Below are 19,101 nucleotides of genomic sequence, written 5' to 3' on the forward strand. Positions count from 1 at the left end.
GTTAATACAGCTAGAAAATGCTGACAACCTCTTAAGGAGAAAAAAACGGGAGAGGGAAACCTGAAGAAATAAAATCCTTTTAGACAACTTCTAAACAAATGATTTAACATTTTTTAAACATATTAAATGTTTTCTAAAAGAGGCTACTTCTAACTATTTATTGTTTTCAGTACACAGCTTACTCATCATATATACTAGCAGCAAAAGTAGGTAGAAGCAAGTTTTTCCTTAAATGTATAAATTTATCAAATATTAAAAAGGCTAAATGGATAAGTAAGTTCCACAGAGACATATTAAAATCAACTTACCCCAGTCTTCATCACTTATCCTAGCAAAGGAACGATCCCTCAGAATTCTAAAAAAATCAATGTTGTATAGGGTAAGAAGAGGAAAGTTATATTTTTTAAAAAATTACATGCACATCACTAAAAATGAAAAAGAAATACTCACCCAGCATTGTTGACCACAACATCTACAATATAAAAAGATCCAAGTCACATATAAAAGCAAGCATAGTAGTTTGCATTTGCTTACAACTCACATTTCTCTCAAAACTGGCTTTTTTAACCATGAAAAAGTAAATATAATAGGTAAAGAGTGCTATTAAAACAAACTCTATACCTACATCAAAAAAATTGACTCACAAAAGCCTAAGTATCACATTATATCAAGCACCTTCCTCTCAAACTAATATCTATAAATTTTCCCACCTCTCTATCAAAATTCTATCCACTTATTTATAGAATTAGCTACTGTACAACTCTTAGGTTCTAAGGAATCAGAATCATAAGCCGTTCTACACTTAACCTCAGAATTCACTTAGCAAGTTAAAGTTAGATTTTTTCCTTGCCACTCAAAAGTAAAAGGCCCAAAAAGAAAACCATTAGAGGTACAAACTGATGCCTTATCTTGATACATAATTATTTTCTCACTATGAAAGAAAATAATTACTTTTTAAGGTTCAGTCCTCTTGTGGCTATTTTCACCCTATGATTTCATATTTTTGTGGTTTCTATCCCTGTCAGATGATATGTGAACATGGTTCTTATGAGTTCCATCAAACATAATAAGAAAAATAAATGTGACAGACCAAACAAAAAAGGGGAGAGCACATTCAACTAAGAATAAGTAATGTTTTTCAGACTGTAAACATGTTGGGCTTATCTTCTGTGATGTCTCCATCTAGCAGTTAAATAATCTATTAAGAGTACGTGGGACCAAACTGGGAAGATTAGCTAGAGAAATAACAGACTAAACAATTTATTTCAAATATTTTTTAAAAATTAAGATTTTTATTACAGAGAAATCATCATAATTTGCAAGATATTGGATCATTTTAATCCAAATTATTATAATTATCCAAAAGAATCCACTGGGTCCTCTATTGCCAAAATATTGGTTTATTTTTTATCTTATAAACATCTTTGAGGTTTAACTGAATTATTTAAAAAAGGACACTGAGTAAATGTTTACAAGTTTTTTAAAGCACTTAAGGTGCAAAAAAACGAACTCAACACTATAGCCATAAACTTGCCACCTCAATGAAGCCCTTTTTGAAATAAGTAAAATAATTAACTTATAAATCAAATTTTAAAATGTGATTATGAGGAAAGAGGTATCTGTTTAGTAAATAAAAGTCAACTTAAAAATATTTTATTAGGAAGGTAGAAGTTGCTCCATAAGAGCCATAACACAAAGAAACATCACCTATTCTTCCAAAAGCATCCAGTGCTGTCTTCACAACCTTCTCTCCTTCTTCCACTGAATCTGAGGGAAATGAAAATTTGTATGAAATTTCAGCAACCTCCCTTCCAAAGGACTTCTAAATTCTGTGGGTCAGAGTACACGACAGATGCTATTCACCCAACAGAACTTAGAAGAACATATCCATATCTACAATAATTTACTAATTATTGTATGTGCTCACTAAGAATTGTAATTATTGTGTGTGCTCACTAAGAAAAATAGTAAACAACAGAACAAAGGTTAGAATCATGAAATAGTCTACATCAAAAGTGTTAAAAATTCTCCCATATATAAAATACATAGTCAGAGAATTTTGGCAGACTTAGAAAATCATAATTACACTGGAATACTGAGATATTTGCTCAAAGATTATTAATGTGGCAAACAGCATTAGTTGAAGGAAAATAAGTAGTATAGTTCTCTCAAATACCATACCATAGCTGGCCACTGCTTTTCCACCTCTCCTTCTTATTTCTTCAACAACCTTATCAGCAGCCAAGGAGCCTTTACCAACTCCTTTGAAGTCCCCTCCCAAATCATTCACTGTAACGCAAAAACAAACAAACAACAATTAATTATTCTAGACTTTCAATGTGTGTGTGTGTGTGTGCGCGCGTGTTGAAAATGAAATTCTAATTACTAGCACTTCTCTTCAGTCATCTGCCTAATTCCTTCCTACCCTATCCCATCTTACTAAACACACTACAGGCATTTTCAAAACATTCCTCTTCATTTTTGAATACAGACATAAAGAAACAGCAAAAATATTTAAACACGGGTTCTTCTCACAACATTTTTAACTATGCAGTGTTTTTCCTCTTTCAAAAAGTAAAAAAGCCTGGGCATGGTGGTTTATACCTGTAATTCCAGCACTTTGGAAGGCTAAGGTGGGAGGACTGCTTGAGCTTAGGCATCCAAGACCACCAGCCTGGGCAACATAGCAAGATTTCATCTCTACTAAAAACCAAAATAATTAGCTGGGCATTATGGCATGTAGCTGTAGTCCCAGCTACTTGGGAGGCTGAGGTGGGAGGATTGCTTGAACCTGGGAAATCAATGCTGCAGTGAGCTATGATCATGCCACTGCACTCCAGCCTGGGCAACAGAGCAAGATCCGATCCAGAAAAAAAAAAGGAGCAGGGAAGAAAAGTTTAAAAAAAAAAAAAAAAAGATTCAACCCACTTTTCAGCAAAAGAAAAGAAAAAATGTGAAAATCACTTTAAGATTAAATACACAGGAAAACAAAACTACTATAAAATCGATCAATCCTACTTCCACGTCTTTATCCAAAACAACTGAAATCAGAAGAAAAATTGACTTGAAATTATCTTCAAATATCAAAGGATATTAGCACTCCAATGTTCACTGCAACACAATTCACAATAGCTAAGATGTGGAAACAACCTAAATGTCCATGGATAGATGAATGAATAAAGAAAATGGGGTATATACATGCAATGGAATAGTATTCTGCATTTAAAAAGAATAAAATACTGCAATATGTGATAATATGAATAAATTCTGAAGACACTAAGTTAAAAGAAATAAGTGAGTCACAAAAGGACAAATACTGGCATGATTCCACTTATGTGGGGTATCTAAAATATCAAAACTCATAGAATCAGAAAATAGAATGATGGTTGCCAGGAACTAGGGAGATGCTGGAAATGGAGAGTTGCTAACCAATGGGTATAAAGTTTCAATTACATTGGGCTGGGTGTGGTGGCCCATGCGTGTAATCCCAACACTTTGGGAGGCTGAGGTGGGGGGATCACCTGAGGTCAGGAGTTCAAGACCAACCTGGCCAACATGGTGAAACCCCGTCTCTACTAAAAATACAAAAATTAGCTGGGCATGATGACGCACACCTGCAATCCCAGCTACTCAGGAGGCTGAGGCAGAAGAATCGCTTGAACCCAGAAGGCAAAGGTTGCAGTGAGCTGAGATCACGCCACAGCACCCCAGCCTGGACAGCAGAGTGGAAACTCTGTCTTAAGAGAAAAAAAAAAAAGTTTCAATCATGCAAGATAAATAAGTTCTAGAGATCGGCTATACAACATACCTATAACAATACTATATTGTACACTTATAACCTTGTGAAGAGGATAGATCTCGTAAGTATTCTTTTTTTTTTTTTTTTTTTTTTTTTTTTGAGACAGAGTCTCGCTCTGTCGCCCAGGCTGGAGTGCAGTGGCTGGATCTCAGCTCACTGCAAGCTCCGCTTCCCGGGTTTACGCCATTCTCCTGCCTCAGCCTCCCGAGTAGCTGGGACTACAGGCGCCCGCCACCTCGCCCGGCTAGTTTTTTGTATTTTTAGTAGAGACGGGGTTTCACCATGTTAGCCAGGATGGTCTCGATCTCCTGACCTTGTGATCCGCCCATCTCGGCCTCCCAAAGTGCTGGGATTACAGGCTTGAGCCACCGCGCCCGGCCAGATCTCGTAAGTATTCTTACCACGATAAAAAAGTTTTTAAAGATTAAGCATACAATGTTGAAATATCTTCTCCATAAGAAAGTCTTCATGTATAAGAATGGTGATTTTAAAAGCAACAGGCATGAGCTTAAAATATTAAAAAATAGTATTTTACGTTTTTACAACATACACAGTGTCTAAAATGAAAGAAATAAAAACTATTTATCAAAAGAGGTCAAAAATTACATACAGAACCAGTACATGTTTAGTCACTAATTATACCATAACTCCATGTTCGTATGTTTAACACCTGATCACACTTACCATATAACATCTCCCTATATCCAAGTATATATTTACAAACATTGAGAATTTACTACTTGCAAGAAAATTTACAGAGGAACACACAAATGTGTAAGAATGGTGTTTGCCCTCAAAGAGTTTATTATTTATTGAAAGTTAAATATGTGACGGCGACAGTGATACACAGATTTTAGCATAAAGCATATATCCAAGCCAACATAATCAAACAAGAACAAATAACAAAGTTAATTTACACAATAATTTATGAAAAAATTTACAAAATAACATGCAAAAACTAATAAAAAGATACATAGACAAATGCCAAATAACTTGGAAAAACAGAACTTAAGAGAATTATTTGAAAATAACTTGGAAAAACAGAACTTAAAGAGAATTATTTGAAACAAAGAATCTGCATTGTGAAATGATCTTCTCCATAGGGTTACTGCAGAGATTTTGAAAACTATATCAATTAAAAAGTTACTAATTAATAAACAGCAGAATGGTATACATGAAAATGTAATAGTTATGATTAACACAATTTTTTGAAACAAGATTTTTTTTTCTTCTGAAAAATTGCTCTTTTTAAAACTGGAGTGCGGGTTGACAGTGGAACTGGATAAATAGGTAATGGGATAATACGTAGAAAAAGCCAATGCCTAAAATCAGCTAAGGCATATATATTTTCACTTAACTTTTTGAAAACAGGAAATGAGTTTTTCAAAATGCGGACTGAGATTTTTTTCTGACAGTATAATATGATGTCTTATTGCAAATAAAAATGTTACAAAGACACAAAAATAATAGAAAGAGGCTTATATTACCCCTTAACAGATGGAAAAAAGTGTTAGGATTCTCAAAAGACTGAATTCTTATTAACTGTTCATTTCAATGCAATTATTCAAATGACAGGAAACAACCAGTTAAAAAATATCAAGATTTTAAGACGGCTAACAGTCTTTTATGACCCTTTTTAAGCACAAGAAAGTTCAAAAGCAAGTTAGAATATGTGATACTTAAGTGAAGAAAGCATTGTTTGATTGTGCAATGAAACACTACCCCCAAGTGGAAATTTTACAAAGCGCAACCAGGCAGGCAAGCATTGAAAGTTGGATAAATAATTTATTGAGATCAATCATGGGCAGTTAAATAATATTGGGGTAAATTTATCTCAAACAAATCTCCACATTAGAGGCCACTAAATTGACACTGCCCATTCAGCAATCCCACTATCACCAGAGCAAAATCACAGAAATTAAAATCTTAACTAGAAAAACTGGTTAGACGTCATCAAGATGGCCAACTAGAGGTGCCCAATCCTTGTCTCCTCTGCAAAGAAGGACCAAAACAACAAATAACAGCGCTTCAGGTAGAATGTCTAAGGGAGAACATGACAATTCAGCAAGGAAGTGACAAAAACCTTCTGAGGCAAAGAAACTCGGCATGGCAGCTTAGAGGGGGAAATGAAGCCTCCAGATGTAATCAGCTTAGAGCTGAGAGGGACTTCCTATTGTGGGTAAAAGGTTAAGTGGGAGATACCTAAGAGTCACCATTACCATCACAAATACCTGCAATCCTAGCTACCAAAGAGTTCCACAGTTCTCACAGACCCTGAGCTCAGTAGAGGGACCTTCCTGGAGTATAGACAGCTGAATTGCTCCTTAAAAGGAACACAGGCTGAGTCCTCCCCATCCCATGAGACCCAAGCTGTTACAGTACGACCCCATTTTAGGAATGGAACCACTGCTGGTGTGCATTCTGACCTGGAGGCCAATAACCCAAACATCTCCATATCCTAGGGGTGCCATCTGTCATCATCCCACCATGCCCACACAGAAGGCTGCAGGATCATGAACCCAGCTAGTTTCAGTGGTACCACTATGACCTCAGTCCATGTAGCACCCTACACTCCAAAAACAAAAACAAATATTCAAGTACAATGGCGACACTGCCACCAGGAAGAGAAGGCTGACATATGCATTCCCCAGAGACTAAGAATTAGCCTGGCCAGCATCTATCGCCTCAAGCAACCATGATCTATCTAGCAGTAGAGAGCAACCATGTGCCACATGTGCCCCATATGGACCAAGACAACTGACACCACCAGCAACCCTTCCCCCTCCCATGGAGGATCTACCATGCACCATGCTCACTCACCAGGGACTGAGAACTAACCCATCTGGCAATCCCTCTTCCCAGCAAAACCGTGCCACTGTCTCCACAAACACCAAAGTCAAGGCCACTGAGGCACATACAGACATTGCTGATGTTGATTACAGCCAAAAAAAATCACAAGGCAATTATACTTCTGTGCCCAACCAGAAGCTAAACCAAACACCCAACCCAACTGATATATGGAGAAAAAAGTCTTTCCCTACAAAAGTTACTTCATAAAAGTAGAAGATAACGACTGTTCTACTAGACACACAAATATCAATGTAGGAACAAAAGAAATATGGAAAAACAGGCCAGGTGAGGTGGCTCACGCCTGCAATCCTAGCGCTTTGGGAGGCTGAGGTAGGTGGATCACTTCAGGTCAAGAGTTCGGGACCAGTATGGCCAACATGATGAAACCGCATTTTTACCAAAAATAACAAAAATTAGCCAGGCGTGGTGGTGGGCACCTGTAGTCCCAACTACTAAGGAGGCTGAGGCAGAAGAATCGCTTGAACCAGGAGGCAGAGGTTGCAGTGAGCTGAGATAGCACCACTGTACTCCAGCCTGGGCAACAGAGTGAGACCCTGTCTCCAGGTGAATAAATTTAAAAAAATAAATAGATACCTTTATTTAAACAATTTGTTTAAGTTAAAAAAAAAAAGAAACATGGAAAAACAAGGAAACATGACACCTCCAAAGAAACACAACTCTCCAGTAACAAACTTAAATAGAAGAAAATCTACAAAATGCCTGAAAGGTAATTCAAAATGATGATCTTAAGGAAATCCAGTGAGATACAAGAAAATATAAATAGATAATACAAGAAAATCAGAAAAACAATTAACGATCTAAATGAGAAATTCAACAAAAAGATATATATATCATTTAAAAAAAACAGAGCTTCAGAATTCAATGAATAGATGATTGAATGTTCACGCTTATGTGTAAGACGTGCCTCCCTCAAACTTTGTCCTGAAACAAGCACATTGCCCATCTGATAGGAAAAAGAAAAAAGAAAAAACAAGAATTCAATGAATGAAATTTAAAAACACAATTGAAAGCTTAACAACAGACTACATCAAGCAAAAGAAAGAGTATTTAAACTCAAAGTCAGGTCTTTTGAAATAACCTAGTCAGACAAAAAACAAAAAGGAAAGAGGAAAACATAAAAAAGAATGAAGAAACCTATGGTACTAATGGGACACCATTAAGTAAACAAATTTTTACATATTGAGAGTTACAGAAGGAGTGAAGTTGGGCATAGAAAACATTTTAGCTGAAAACTCCCCACGTCCTGAAAGAAAGATGGACATCCACATCCAGGAAACTCAAAGATCTTCAAATGTATTCAACCCAAAAATGTCCTCTCCAAAGCACATTCTCGTAAAACTGTCAAAAGTCAAAGACAAAAAGAGAATATTAAAAACAGCAAGAAAAAAGCATCAAGTCATGTATAAGGGAATCCCTATTAGACTAAAAGCAGATTTATCCGCAGAAACATTATAAGCCAGGAGAGAATGGAATGACGACATTCAAAAATGCTGAAAGAAAAAAAAAAAAAACCTGCCAGCCAAGAATACAACTCCAGCAAGCTATCCTTCTGAAATAAAGGAGAAACAAAGTCTTTCCCAGACAAGAAAAAACTGAGAGAATTTATCACCACTAGACTAGTCTTACAAGAAATGCTTATGGGAGTCCTACATCTGAAGTGAAAGGATAAGTCTTACAAGAAATGCTTACGGGAGTCCTACATCTGGAAGTGAAAGGATGAACTACCATCATGAAAACATATGAAAGCTTAAAATTCACTGGCAGAGCAGATACACAAATGAGAAAGAGAAAAGAATCCAATTTTATCACTACAAAAAAAAAACACAAAACTGAAGAGACAGACAATAAAAGATAAAGAAAGGAACAAAGAACATAAAAAAAAGAAAACAATTAACAAAATGACAGAAGTTCTTACCTATTTATCTTGAATATAAATGAATTAAATTTCCCAGTTAAAAGATAGAGATTGGCTGGATAGATTTTTTTAAATACTCGACTATATGCTACCTACAAGAAACTCACTTTACCCATAAAGACACACATAGACTGAAAACGAAAGGATAGAAAAAGATATTCTACATAAATAGAAACCAAAAATAAGCAGGATAACTACATTCACAACTCAGCATATACAAGGCATTTGTTCCAGGACACTCCATGTGCACCAAAATCTGTGCATACTCAAGTCCTGAAGTTGGCCCTGTGAAATCTATGTATACAAAAAGTAGGCCCTCCATATATGCAAATTTCACATCCTATGAATATTGTATTTTCTATTGATATGTGGTTTTTAAAATATAAATGTATAAGTGAACCTGTACAATTCAAACCTATGTTGTTCGAGAGTCAACTATATACATCAGATATAATAGACTTTAAGTCAAAAACAATGCAAAGAGAAAAAACAAGGTCATTATATAAAGATAAAGGTATCATTTCAACAAGAGGACATAACAGTTGTAAATATATATGCACCCAACACTGGAACACCCAGATATATAAAGCAATTGCTACCAGATCTAATGAGAAAGATAGACTTCAATACAATAATAGTTGGGGACTTCAATACCTCACTCATGGCACTGGGAAGATCATCAAGAAAGAAAACCAACAAAGAAACTTTGGACTTAAACTGCTCTATAAACAAAATGGACCAAAAAGACCACTGCTCTAGAAATGAAGTTGTCCTAACAGAAGTTAATAAACTGCTCTATAAACAAAATGGACCAAAAAGACCACTGCTCCAGAAATGAAATGGTCCTAACAGAAGTTAATAGAACATCTGATCCAACAGCTGCAGACACACATCAGCGCATGGAACATTCTCCATGTCAGACCATAAGTTAGGCCACAAAATAAGTCTTAATAAATTTTTTATTTGATATGTTTTGGTTTTCTAACCACAATGAAATAAAACTACAAATCAATAACAAGAATTTTGGACACAGTACAAATACATGCAAACTAAACAACATATTCCTGAATAACCAATGGATAGCAAAGAAATTAAGAAGAAAATTTAAACATTTCTTGAAACAACTGAAAATAAAACCACAACCTACCAAAGCCTATGAAATATAGCAAAAGCAGTACTAAGAGGAAAGCCTATAGCAATAAACGCCTACACTGGAAAAGTAGAAAGAATTCAAATAAACAATCTAAAAATGCATCTCAAAGAAGTAGAAAAGCAAGAACAAATCAAATCCAAAATCAGTAGATAGAAGGAATGAAGATCAGAGAAGAAATAAACAAAATTCGGCCTAAAAAATACAGAAGGTCACTGAAACAAAAAGTTGGTTTTTGAAAAGATAAACAAAACTGACAATTCATTAGCTAGACTAAGAAAAAAGAGAAGACACAAATAAATAAAATAAGAAATGAAAAAAATACATTTACAACTGATACCACAGAAATAAAAAAGATCGTTAAAGACTACTGTGAACAACTCTATGCCAACAAACTAGAGGAAAACTGGACATAGACATATGACCTACAACCAAGATTCAACTCAGAAGAATTAGAAAATCTGAACAGGTCAATGACAAGGAACAAGATTGAAGCAGGTATTAAAAACTCTTCCAGGAAAGAAAAGAGCAGTATCAGACAGCTTCACTGCTGAATTTTACCAAACACTTAAAGAATACCTAATACAAATTCCTCTCAAACTATTTCAAAAAATTGAAGCAGGGGAATGGATTTCTTCCAAATTCATTCTATAAGGCGGGCATTACCCCGATACCCAAACCAGACAACAACAAAACAACAAAAAAAAGAAAACTGAAGTCCAATATCCCTGATGAACACAGTCATAAAAATCCTAAACAAAATACTAGCAAACTGAATCCAATTAGATTATATATCATAATCAAGTGAAATTTAGCCAGAGATGTAATGATGGTTACATGTATGCATATCAATAAATGTGATATATCACATCAACAAAATAAAGGAGAAAAAACCATCTGATCATCTCGAGAGACACAGAAAAAGCATTTGTTAACATTCAATATTCCTTCACGATAAAAACTCTCAACAAATTAGGTACAGAAGGAATGTACCTCAATACAATAAAGGTCATATATGACAAACCTGCAGCTAACATCATACTCAATAGGGAACAGCTGAAAGCTTTTCCTCTAAAAACTGAAACAAAATAAAAATGCCCACTTTCACCACTCTTATTCAACATAGTGCTGAAAGTACTAGCCAGGGCAACTAGGCAAGAGAAAGAAAGAAAGGGCATCCAAATTAAAAAGAAGGATATCAAACTGTTCCTATTTACACATGACACAATCCTATATACAGAAAAACCTAAAGACTCTACCAAAAAACTCTTAGAACTGATAAATGACTTCAGTAAAGTTGCAGAATACAAAATCAACATACAAAAATCAGTAGCATTTCTATACACCAATGTGTCGGGCCACTTCTGCATTGTTATATATAATACCGGAGACTGGGTAATTTATAAAGAAAAGAGGTTAATTGGAGCATAATTCTGCAGGCTGCACAGGCAGGGCTCCAGCATCTGCTCCTCGTAAGGCCCTCAAGAAGCCTCCAGTCATGGCAAAAGGCAAAGGAGGAGCAAGTGTATCACATGGCAAGAGTGGGAGCAAGAGGGAGAAGGAGGTCCCAGACTGTTTTAAACAACCAGATCTCACATGAACTGAGTAAGAACTCACTTATCATCAATGGGTTGGTGTTAAGCCAATCACATTTCAACATGATTTGGAGGAGAAAAACATCCATACCATATCAACCAATAACAAACTAGTTGAAAAAGAAACCAGAAAGCAATCCCATTTACAATCACCAGAAAAAAAATAATAAAATACCTGGAAATAAATCAACCATTGAGGCAAAAGATCTCTACAATAAAACTATAAAACACTGATGAAAGAAATGGGAAGAGGACACAAAAAATGGAAAGACATCCCACGTTCATGGATTGGAAGAATTAGTACTGTTAAGATGGCCATACCACCCAAAGTGATCTACAGGTTCAATGCAATCTCTATCAAAATGCCAGTGGCATTCTCTTTTTTTGCTGTTGTTCCTAGCCACTAGACAACCAGGGAACCAGTGACATTCTTCAAAGAAATAAAAAAAAAAAAAAAATCCTAAAATTCACATGAAACCACAAAAGATCCCAAATAACCAAAGCAATACTGAGCAAAAAGAAAAAAACCTGAAAGTCTCACACTACTTGATTTCAATATATACTATAAAGCTATAGCTACCAAAACAGCAATGATAGTGACATAAAAATAGATACATAGAACAATGGAACAGAATAGATAACACAGAAATAAATCCACACATTTAAACCCAATTGATTTTCTACAAAGGTGCAAAGAACATACGGGGGAGAAAGGACAGTCTTCAATAAATGGTGCTGGGAAAACTGGATATCCATATGCAGAAGAATGAAACTAGACCCCTATCTCTCATCATATACAAAAATCAACACAAAAGTTATTAAAAAGCTAAACATAAGACCTGAAACTATGAAACTACTAGAAGAAAACATGGGGGAAACACTTCAGGACATTGATTTCAGCAAAGATTTTGTAAATGAGACCTCAGAAGCACAGGCAACGAAAGCAAAAATAAACAAATGGGACTAGATCAAACTAAAAAGCTTCTGCACAACAAAAAAAACCAACTTGTAGAATGGGAGAAAATATTTGCAAACTACTCATCCAACAAGAGATTAATATCCAAAATACATAAAAACTCAACACCAAAAATAAAAAATAAATAATCCTAATAAATAAATAATAAATAAATAAACAGTATATTTTTAAAATGGCAAATGAACTGAATAGGCACTTCTCAATGGCCAGGCATGGTGGCTCATGCCTGTAATCCCAGCACTTTGGGAGGCCGAGGCAGGTGGATCATTTGAGGTGAGAAGTTTGAGACCAGCCTGGCCAACATGGTGAAACCCCCTCTCTACTAAAAATACAAAAAAAAAATAGCTGGGTGTGGTGGCAGGTGCCTGTAGTCCCAGCTACTCAGGAGGCTGAAGCAGGAGAATCGCTTGAACCCGGGAGGCAGAGGTTGCAGTGAGCCAAGATCACATCACTGCACTCCAGCCTGGGCAACAGAGTGCGACTCCGTCTTTAAAAAAAAAAAAAAAAAAAAAGACATATAAATGGCCAAGAAGTATATGAAAAAATGCTCAACATGACTAATCATCAGGAAAATGCAAATCAAAACCACAATGAGATCATTTCAAGTTAGAATGGCTACTACCAAAGAGGCAAAAAAATAATAATAATAACAAAGGATGACAAGAATGTGGAGAAAATGAAACTCTCATATATTATTGGTGGAAATGTAAATTAGTATAGCCATTATGGAAAACAGTATGGAGGTTATTCAAAAAAACTAAAAACAGAACTACTATATGAATTAATCCCATTGCTGGATATATATAAACCAAAGGGAAGGAAATCAGTATGTCAAAGAGATATCTGCATTCCCATGTTTACTGCAGCACTATTCACAATAGTCAAGATGTGGAACCTGCCTAAGCATTCATTAACAGATGAATGGATAAAGAAAATGCGGCACACAATACATAATGGAATACTATTTGGCCATTTAAAAAAAAAAGAAATCCTGTCATTTTCAGCAACATAGATGAGCCTGGAGGACATTATGTTAATAAGCCAGGCACAGGAAGATAAATACAGCATGTTTTCACCCATATGTGGAAGCTAAATAAGTTGATCTCACAGAAGTACAGAGTATAATACCGGTTACTGAAGGCTGGGAAGGGTAGCAGGGAAGAGATGAATAGGAAGAGATTGATTAACCAATACAAAATTACAACTAAATAGAAGGAATAAGTTCTACTAGTGTATAGTACTCTAGGGTGATTATGGCCAACAATAATTTATACTATATTTTCAAATATCTAGAAGAGAGGATTCTGAATGTTCCCAATGCAAACAAAGGACAAATGTTTGAGGTGATGGATATGCTAATTACTGATTTGATCATTACACACTGTATAAAGGTATCAAAATATCACACTGTACCCTATAAATATGTATAATTATTATGTGTCAATTAAAGACAGTAAGAAAAGAAAATCATTGGTTACATGTTGAAAAGCTTAGATATAGAAAGAACATTAAAAATACGTTTTGCAATTATATACAAAGAGAATTGTATCCATAACATGTGACACTGTTACCAGTTAAATGTATGGCTAAAATTCTAGTAGTAATAATAATAACTTATACCGATATGTGTGTACTTCACATTTCAATAAAACCACTATGTATATTGATGCATTTAATCTCCAGGTAGCTTTTTAAGAGGCTGGCAGTAACAACTGTTCCTCCTTTCACAGATAAGAAAACAGTTTGGAAAAGATTCTCTTACCACAGGTCCCTCTAAGTCTGTAAGAAATGGCAAAATTTACACTAGAAACTGGATCTACTACAATACCACTCTGCTCCTCTAATGCTTTAAGCAAGTTTCTTTTACCCTAAAAAGATCATTATTTCCACTAAGTTAAAAAAAAAAAAATCACATTTTTTGTGGATATGAAGGAAAAGATAAACAAACCACCTGACTCAAACAAATAGCTTTCATATAGGTAGCAAAAAATGGTAAGACTATGATAGTCAAGGGTCAAGTCTTTTCAGCTGAAATGATCAAAATGTTCCAAAGTGTGATACATTTGCACGTTTTCCATATAAAATCCAGTTCATAACCCTGAAGAGCTTTTTTTAACATAAAGCTTTTCCTCATTTCTGTCATTTTAAATAAATCAGTGACTTAGACAGTCTATTAAGTACAGAAGATTTTTCCTAAAAAGCATTCCCAAAATTTTATCAAATACATGCTATATTGGGAATGTAAGTATATTGGGAAATCCTTTCTGTTTTTCTTGAGTCAGGGTGTCACTGTCACCCATGCTGAGTGCAGTGGCACAATGATAGCTCACTAAACTCTCAAACTCCCAGGCTCAAACCATCCTCCTGCCTCAGCCTCCTGAGTAGCTAGGACTACAGGTATGCACCACCACACCTGATTTTTTTATTTTTATTTTTATTTTTTTTGGCAAAGACAGTGGGTCTTGCTATGTTGCCCAGGCTGGTCTTGAACTCCTGGCCTCAAGCAATCCTCCTGCCTCAGCCTCCCAAAGTGTTGGGATTACTGCACCCAGCCAGGATCCAAGGAATTCTAAAACACACTTAGATCCGATAAAAAGTATTCTATAAGTACGTAAATAGATAACTAAGTACAAGGTACCAAATTATCAGGCATCAATAGCCTGAAAATAGAACCACGTGTTTGTCAGAATGCCTGTTATCTCACATTCTCACAACATTGGTTATTACCATTGCCTTCAGTCTGACAATTAAATGATTATACTTTGTAGCTCATTATTTTAGTTTACATTTTTTTGAGCACTAGTAAAGTAATATTTTATTTTCATGGGCTTATATTTATAGTTATTATTGTTTTGCCTGTTTAGTTCACATTTTATTTGGGATACTTGTCTTTCTTATAGATTTGTAAATGTCCTTTATTTATAAAAGATGTTCATTCTTTGTTACATATGATAAGAATCATAAATTCCTTTACTGAAATGCTGAAAGAAAAATAAAGTTCATATCTGAGCATCAATATTACTTGATGAGTATTATGCACATTGCTTTTCAGTGTTTTGTAGAAACTAAGAAGTCTAGATTTGTCCTTAATAATTGTATTTGCTACACAGGTCTTTATTCTTAGAAGCAGGTTTTCTTGTTCTTTCTCTCTGTCCTTGACCCTAGCTTTCTGACTATTGGCTCCAAAGACTATAGCAAGAAATAAGCTTTGAGTCTCCTGATACCAGGGCTGCTAAACTAGCTGAGGGAATATATCTTGTACTTTGTGCGTGCACACACACACACACACACACACACACACACACAAAAGCAAACCAAACCAAACATCATCTTCCTCGTACTGCCCCCCCACCCACTTCTGTCACTTCTCTGCTGGGTGAGACTTGTCCCAGGCACTCTTTCTCTTCTCCCATTTCTGAAAAGCACATGCCACTGAGTCATCAGGTCTTGTCATCAATTTCATTAGGAATCTTCAAATATTTACTGTGTTCCCATTCTGTATCCAGCACTGTGCTGGGTGCTTTGGACTCTTAGATAGTTTATGCAGTGAGAATTTGCCAGTTCTTTTGAGAAATTAGCTATCTCCATTTCTTCCCTATTCCATAATCTCATTCCTAGATTACTGCAGTTGCTGCCCATTTATACTATGGGAGGCCTTTATATTATGTCAGCCCCTTGCTCGTAATCCACAGTGGATTTTCCTATTATCCACAGCATAACTTTAAAGAGATCTCGTAGCCTTGCCTCACTTTAATGCTTTAATTTACCACAGAGTTCCTTCTTTTTGCTGTAGATCAACGTGGGAAATGGTTTATACACCAATTTCTAACTTACCACTTACCATTATTACCAAGAGTAACAATGTTACAAAGCTTTATATTTGAAGAGTGCTTTATAATAACATTTATGCATATTCATGTTCATATAGAGAGACACTCAATCCAAGGATCTGTCACCAACAAAGTTGTATCTATCAACAATGACATATATATAAACTATTTTATTTCCAAAGTAAAATGTTGCTTCCAATTCTACAAAACTGGGATAGTTTTTATATGTACTAACTGTGACATCCTTTGTGCTGATTAATCCAAGAAGTATATTTAAGGATGAGAGGGTAATATTATATTAGAAACGTATTTCCTTTTTGGAGGGTTTACCTTATACATATACTTTTAAAGAAATTCAAGCCATGTATATTCAAGAAGTCCTTTTTCACCCCTTGCCCTTACTCTACTCTCTCCCAGAGATACCTAGCTCCCTGCTATTAACCATTTCTTGGATGCCCTTCCACACATTCCCATTTTCTGTCTCTTTTTTTTTTTTTTTTTTTTTGGAGAGATGGGGACTCACGATGTTGCCCAGACTATTCTCAAACTCTTGGCCTGAAGCATTCCTCCTGCCTCAGCCTCACAAAGCACTGGGAATACAGGCATGAGCTACCACACCCAGCCTCCTATTTTCTATGCTTGATGTATTTCCTCCCATTTTGATAAGGTTTCCTATGGCAGACAACAGCATCAAGAATTATTTCATCAAGGCAGTACGTGGTAGCTCACGCCTGTAATCCCAGCACTTTGAGAGGCCGAAGTGGGTGGATCACCTGAGGTCAGGAGTTCGAGACCAGCCTGGCCAACATGGTGAAACCCCGTCTCTACTAAAAATAGAAAAAGTTAGCCAGGTGTGGTGGCTGGTGCCTGTAATCCCAGCTACTTGGGAGGCTGAGGCAGGAGAATCACTTGAACCCAGGAGGCGGAGGTTGCAGTGAGCCGAGATCACGCCATTGCACTCCAGCCTGGATGACAAGACCAAGACTCTATCTCAGAAAAAAAAAAAAAAAAGAATTATTTCATGGATTTTAGAACTGTGGGTCCAATGGAGGTTTTCATTCCTGTATTATGTTTATGTCCTGACTGCTATCAAAACTATTTGAACTGATTTAAATTATAAATGAATGTGCAATAGGACTATTAAAGATGGGAAAAATTAAACAACATGTTATGTCCAGAAAAGACAAGCATACTAAAAGCGTAAGCTAAAGGTAGTTACTCTAGTTGAGGACAATGTCAGGTTTACCTTTAAGTTTCTTGACAGCCAAGAAAATGGGAAAACACAGGACTGTCACACTGTTTTCACTTTTGGTAGAAAGATACAATCACCTTAGTTCATCAGGAATCTTTTCCAGAATGGCCATAACTGTATCTAAATATTTGAAAAACTCCAAAATATGATGGTAGTTTAGAGAGCAGTATCTTAAATTCGGTCCCTTTAACTGACTTTGCCTCAACAATAAGGCATCAAATGTATCCTTAATGGGAGAAGAAAACTGAAAATGAAAGACTGGGTCATTCAGAGTTCCGTCCTTCAACCTCTTTTCCTGTTCATTTGTACTCACTACCCAGATAATCTGATCCAGTCTCCTAGCTTTAAATAACATCTATAAACAGAGAATATTCAGATTTCTCTGTCTAGCCTCAACCTGTGCCCTCAACTACAGTATCCTATATCCCACTGCCTACTTAATATTGCCATCTGAAGGTCTAATAGGATTGTCTCCACTGTGCCAATCTCTTCCTCCTTCAGTCTTTTCTGTCTCAGTAAACGGACACTCTATCCTTCCAGATGTTTGACTCAAAAATCTTGGAACCATCTTGACTCTTTCCCTTATAATCCACATACAAACCATCAAAAAATTTTGCCATAGCTTTCTTCAAAATATATCCAGAATTTAACTTATTGGCACCACCTCCATCCCCATCACATTGTCTAAACCACCACTGTCTCTTATGTGGATTACGCAAAAGCCTCCAACTGGTCTGCTTCTTCTCTTTTTATGGAAAATAACAAAGAATATACAAATGAACTAATAGTTAATAAATCTCAATGTGCCCATCTTTTTTCTCCACTTCCACTCGTGTTCCCCTACAATCTAGTCTCCAAACAGCAATGAAAATGATCTATTTCACCCTTAAATCAGGTCACGTTCCTCTTCTGTTCATAACCTCTAATGGCTCCCCATCTCAGGGTAAAAGTCAGTCCTTACTCTGAACTAAAGGTCCTATGTGATCTGACTTTCTAGGACCCCTCTGCCCTCATCTCTCACTTTTGTCTCCCTTATGACCTTGCTCACTACAACCACACTGGCCCCTTCCTAACCCTAAAATATACCATGCCTACTCTGGCCTCAGTAACTTGGCTTCAGCTGCTTCCACTGCCAGGGATGCTTAGGCAGCAGATGTCTTCAAAGCGTACTCCTTCACTTCCTGCAGTCTCTCCTTAAAACACTTCTTTCAGCATTTTCTGTTCCTTTAACTCATTTTTTTTCGTCCATAGCACCTACCTTTATCTATTATACTTTTACATATGTATTTGCTGATTCTCTGTCCCTCCACTGCCCCCCACTAGAATATATGCACCATGAAAGCAGGGACCCTGTTTTATTCCCACTATATTCCTCCAGCATCTAGAACAGTGTTTGCTACATAATAGACACTTAATAAATACTGGTTAGATGAATAAATCAATCTATTTGATGTTAAGCCTATTAACTTTATTACTTTTTTTAAAACTGGCAAATGACAAAATAACAAATTGCTAAGAACTACTCTAGTTCTTAAAATGACAAATAGCTAAGAGCTACTCTAAATTTATTCAAAGGTTTTCCCCCATAACCCAAGTTGGTGATAGTCATGGAGGTATCTAAGGGAAATGTGGGTATTTTATGTATGGCTCATTTATTATAAGCTGGAATTCACATGTGCCTTCTTATGATATTTCTCCCGGTATTATAACAGT

General features: G+C 36.0%; 1 protein-coding gene and 1 non-coding gene across 2 annotated transcripts in view; one reads left to right on the forward strand and one right to left on the reverse strand.

The window, feature by feature from the left end:
- The window catches only part of HSD17B4 (hydroxysteroid 17-beta dehydrogenase 4), an 89,419-nt gene that overhangs the window by 62,760 nt on the left and 7,558 nt on the right, over positions 1-19,101 (reverse strand). Inside the window, exons 3-6 of the mRNA XM_050794417.1 lie at positions 2,182-2,289; positions 1,708-1,767; positions 451-472; positions 309-355 (exon numbers count right to left, since the gene is read on the reverse strand). Coding sequence (XP_050650374.1) covers positions 309-355; positions 451-472; positions 1,708-1,767; positions 2,182-2,289 — 237 coding nt within the window. The remainder of the gene's footprint in view (positions 1-308; positions 356-450; positions 473-1,707; positions 1,768-2,181; positions 2,290-19,101) is intronic.
- LOC126957818 (small nucleolar RNA U13) lies at positions 7,518-7,619 on the forward strand. The gene has a single exon (XR_007726976.1). It is a non-coding gene; the product is annotated as a small nucleolar RNA U13 (small nucleolar RNA).

This window comes from Macaca thibetana, chromosome 6, assembly GCF_024542745.1.
Source record: "Macaca thibetana thibetana isolate TM-01 chromosome 6, ASM2454274v1, whole genome shotgun sequence".
In the NCBI taxonomy this organism is placed as follows: domain Eukaryota; kingdom Metazoa; phylum Chordata; class Mammalia; order Primates; family Cercopithecidae; genus Macaca; species Macaca thibetana.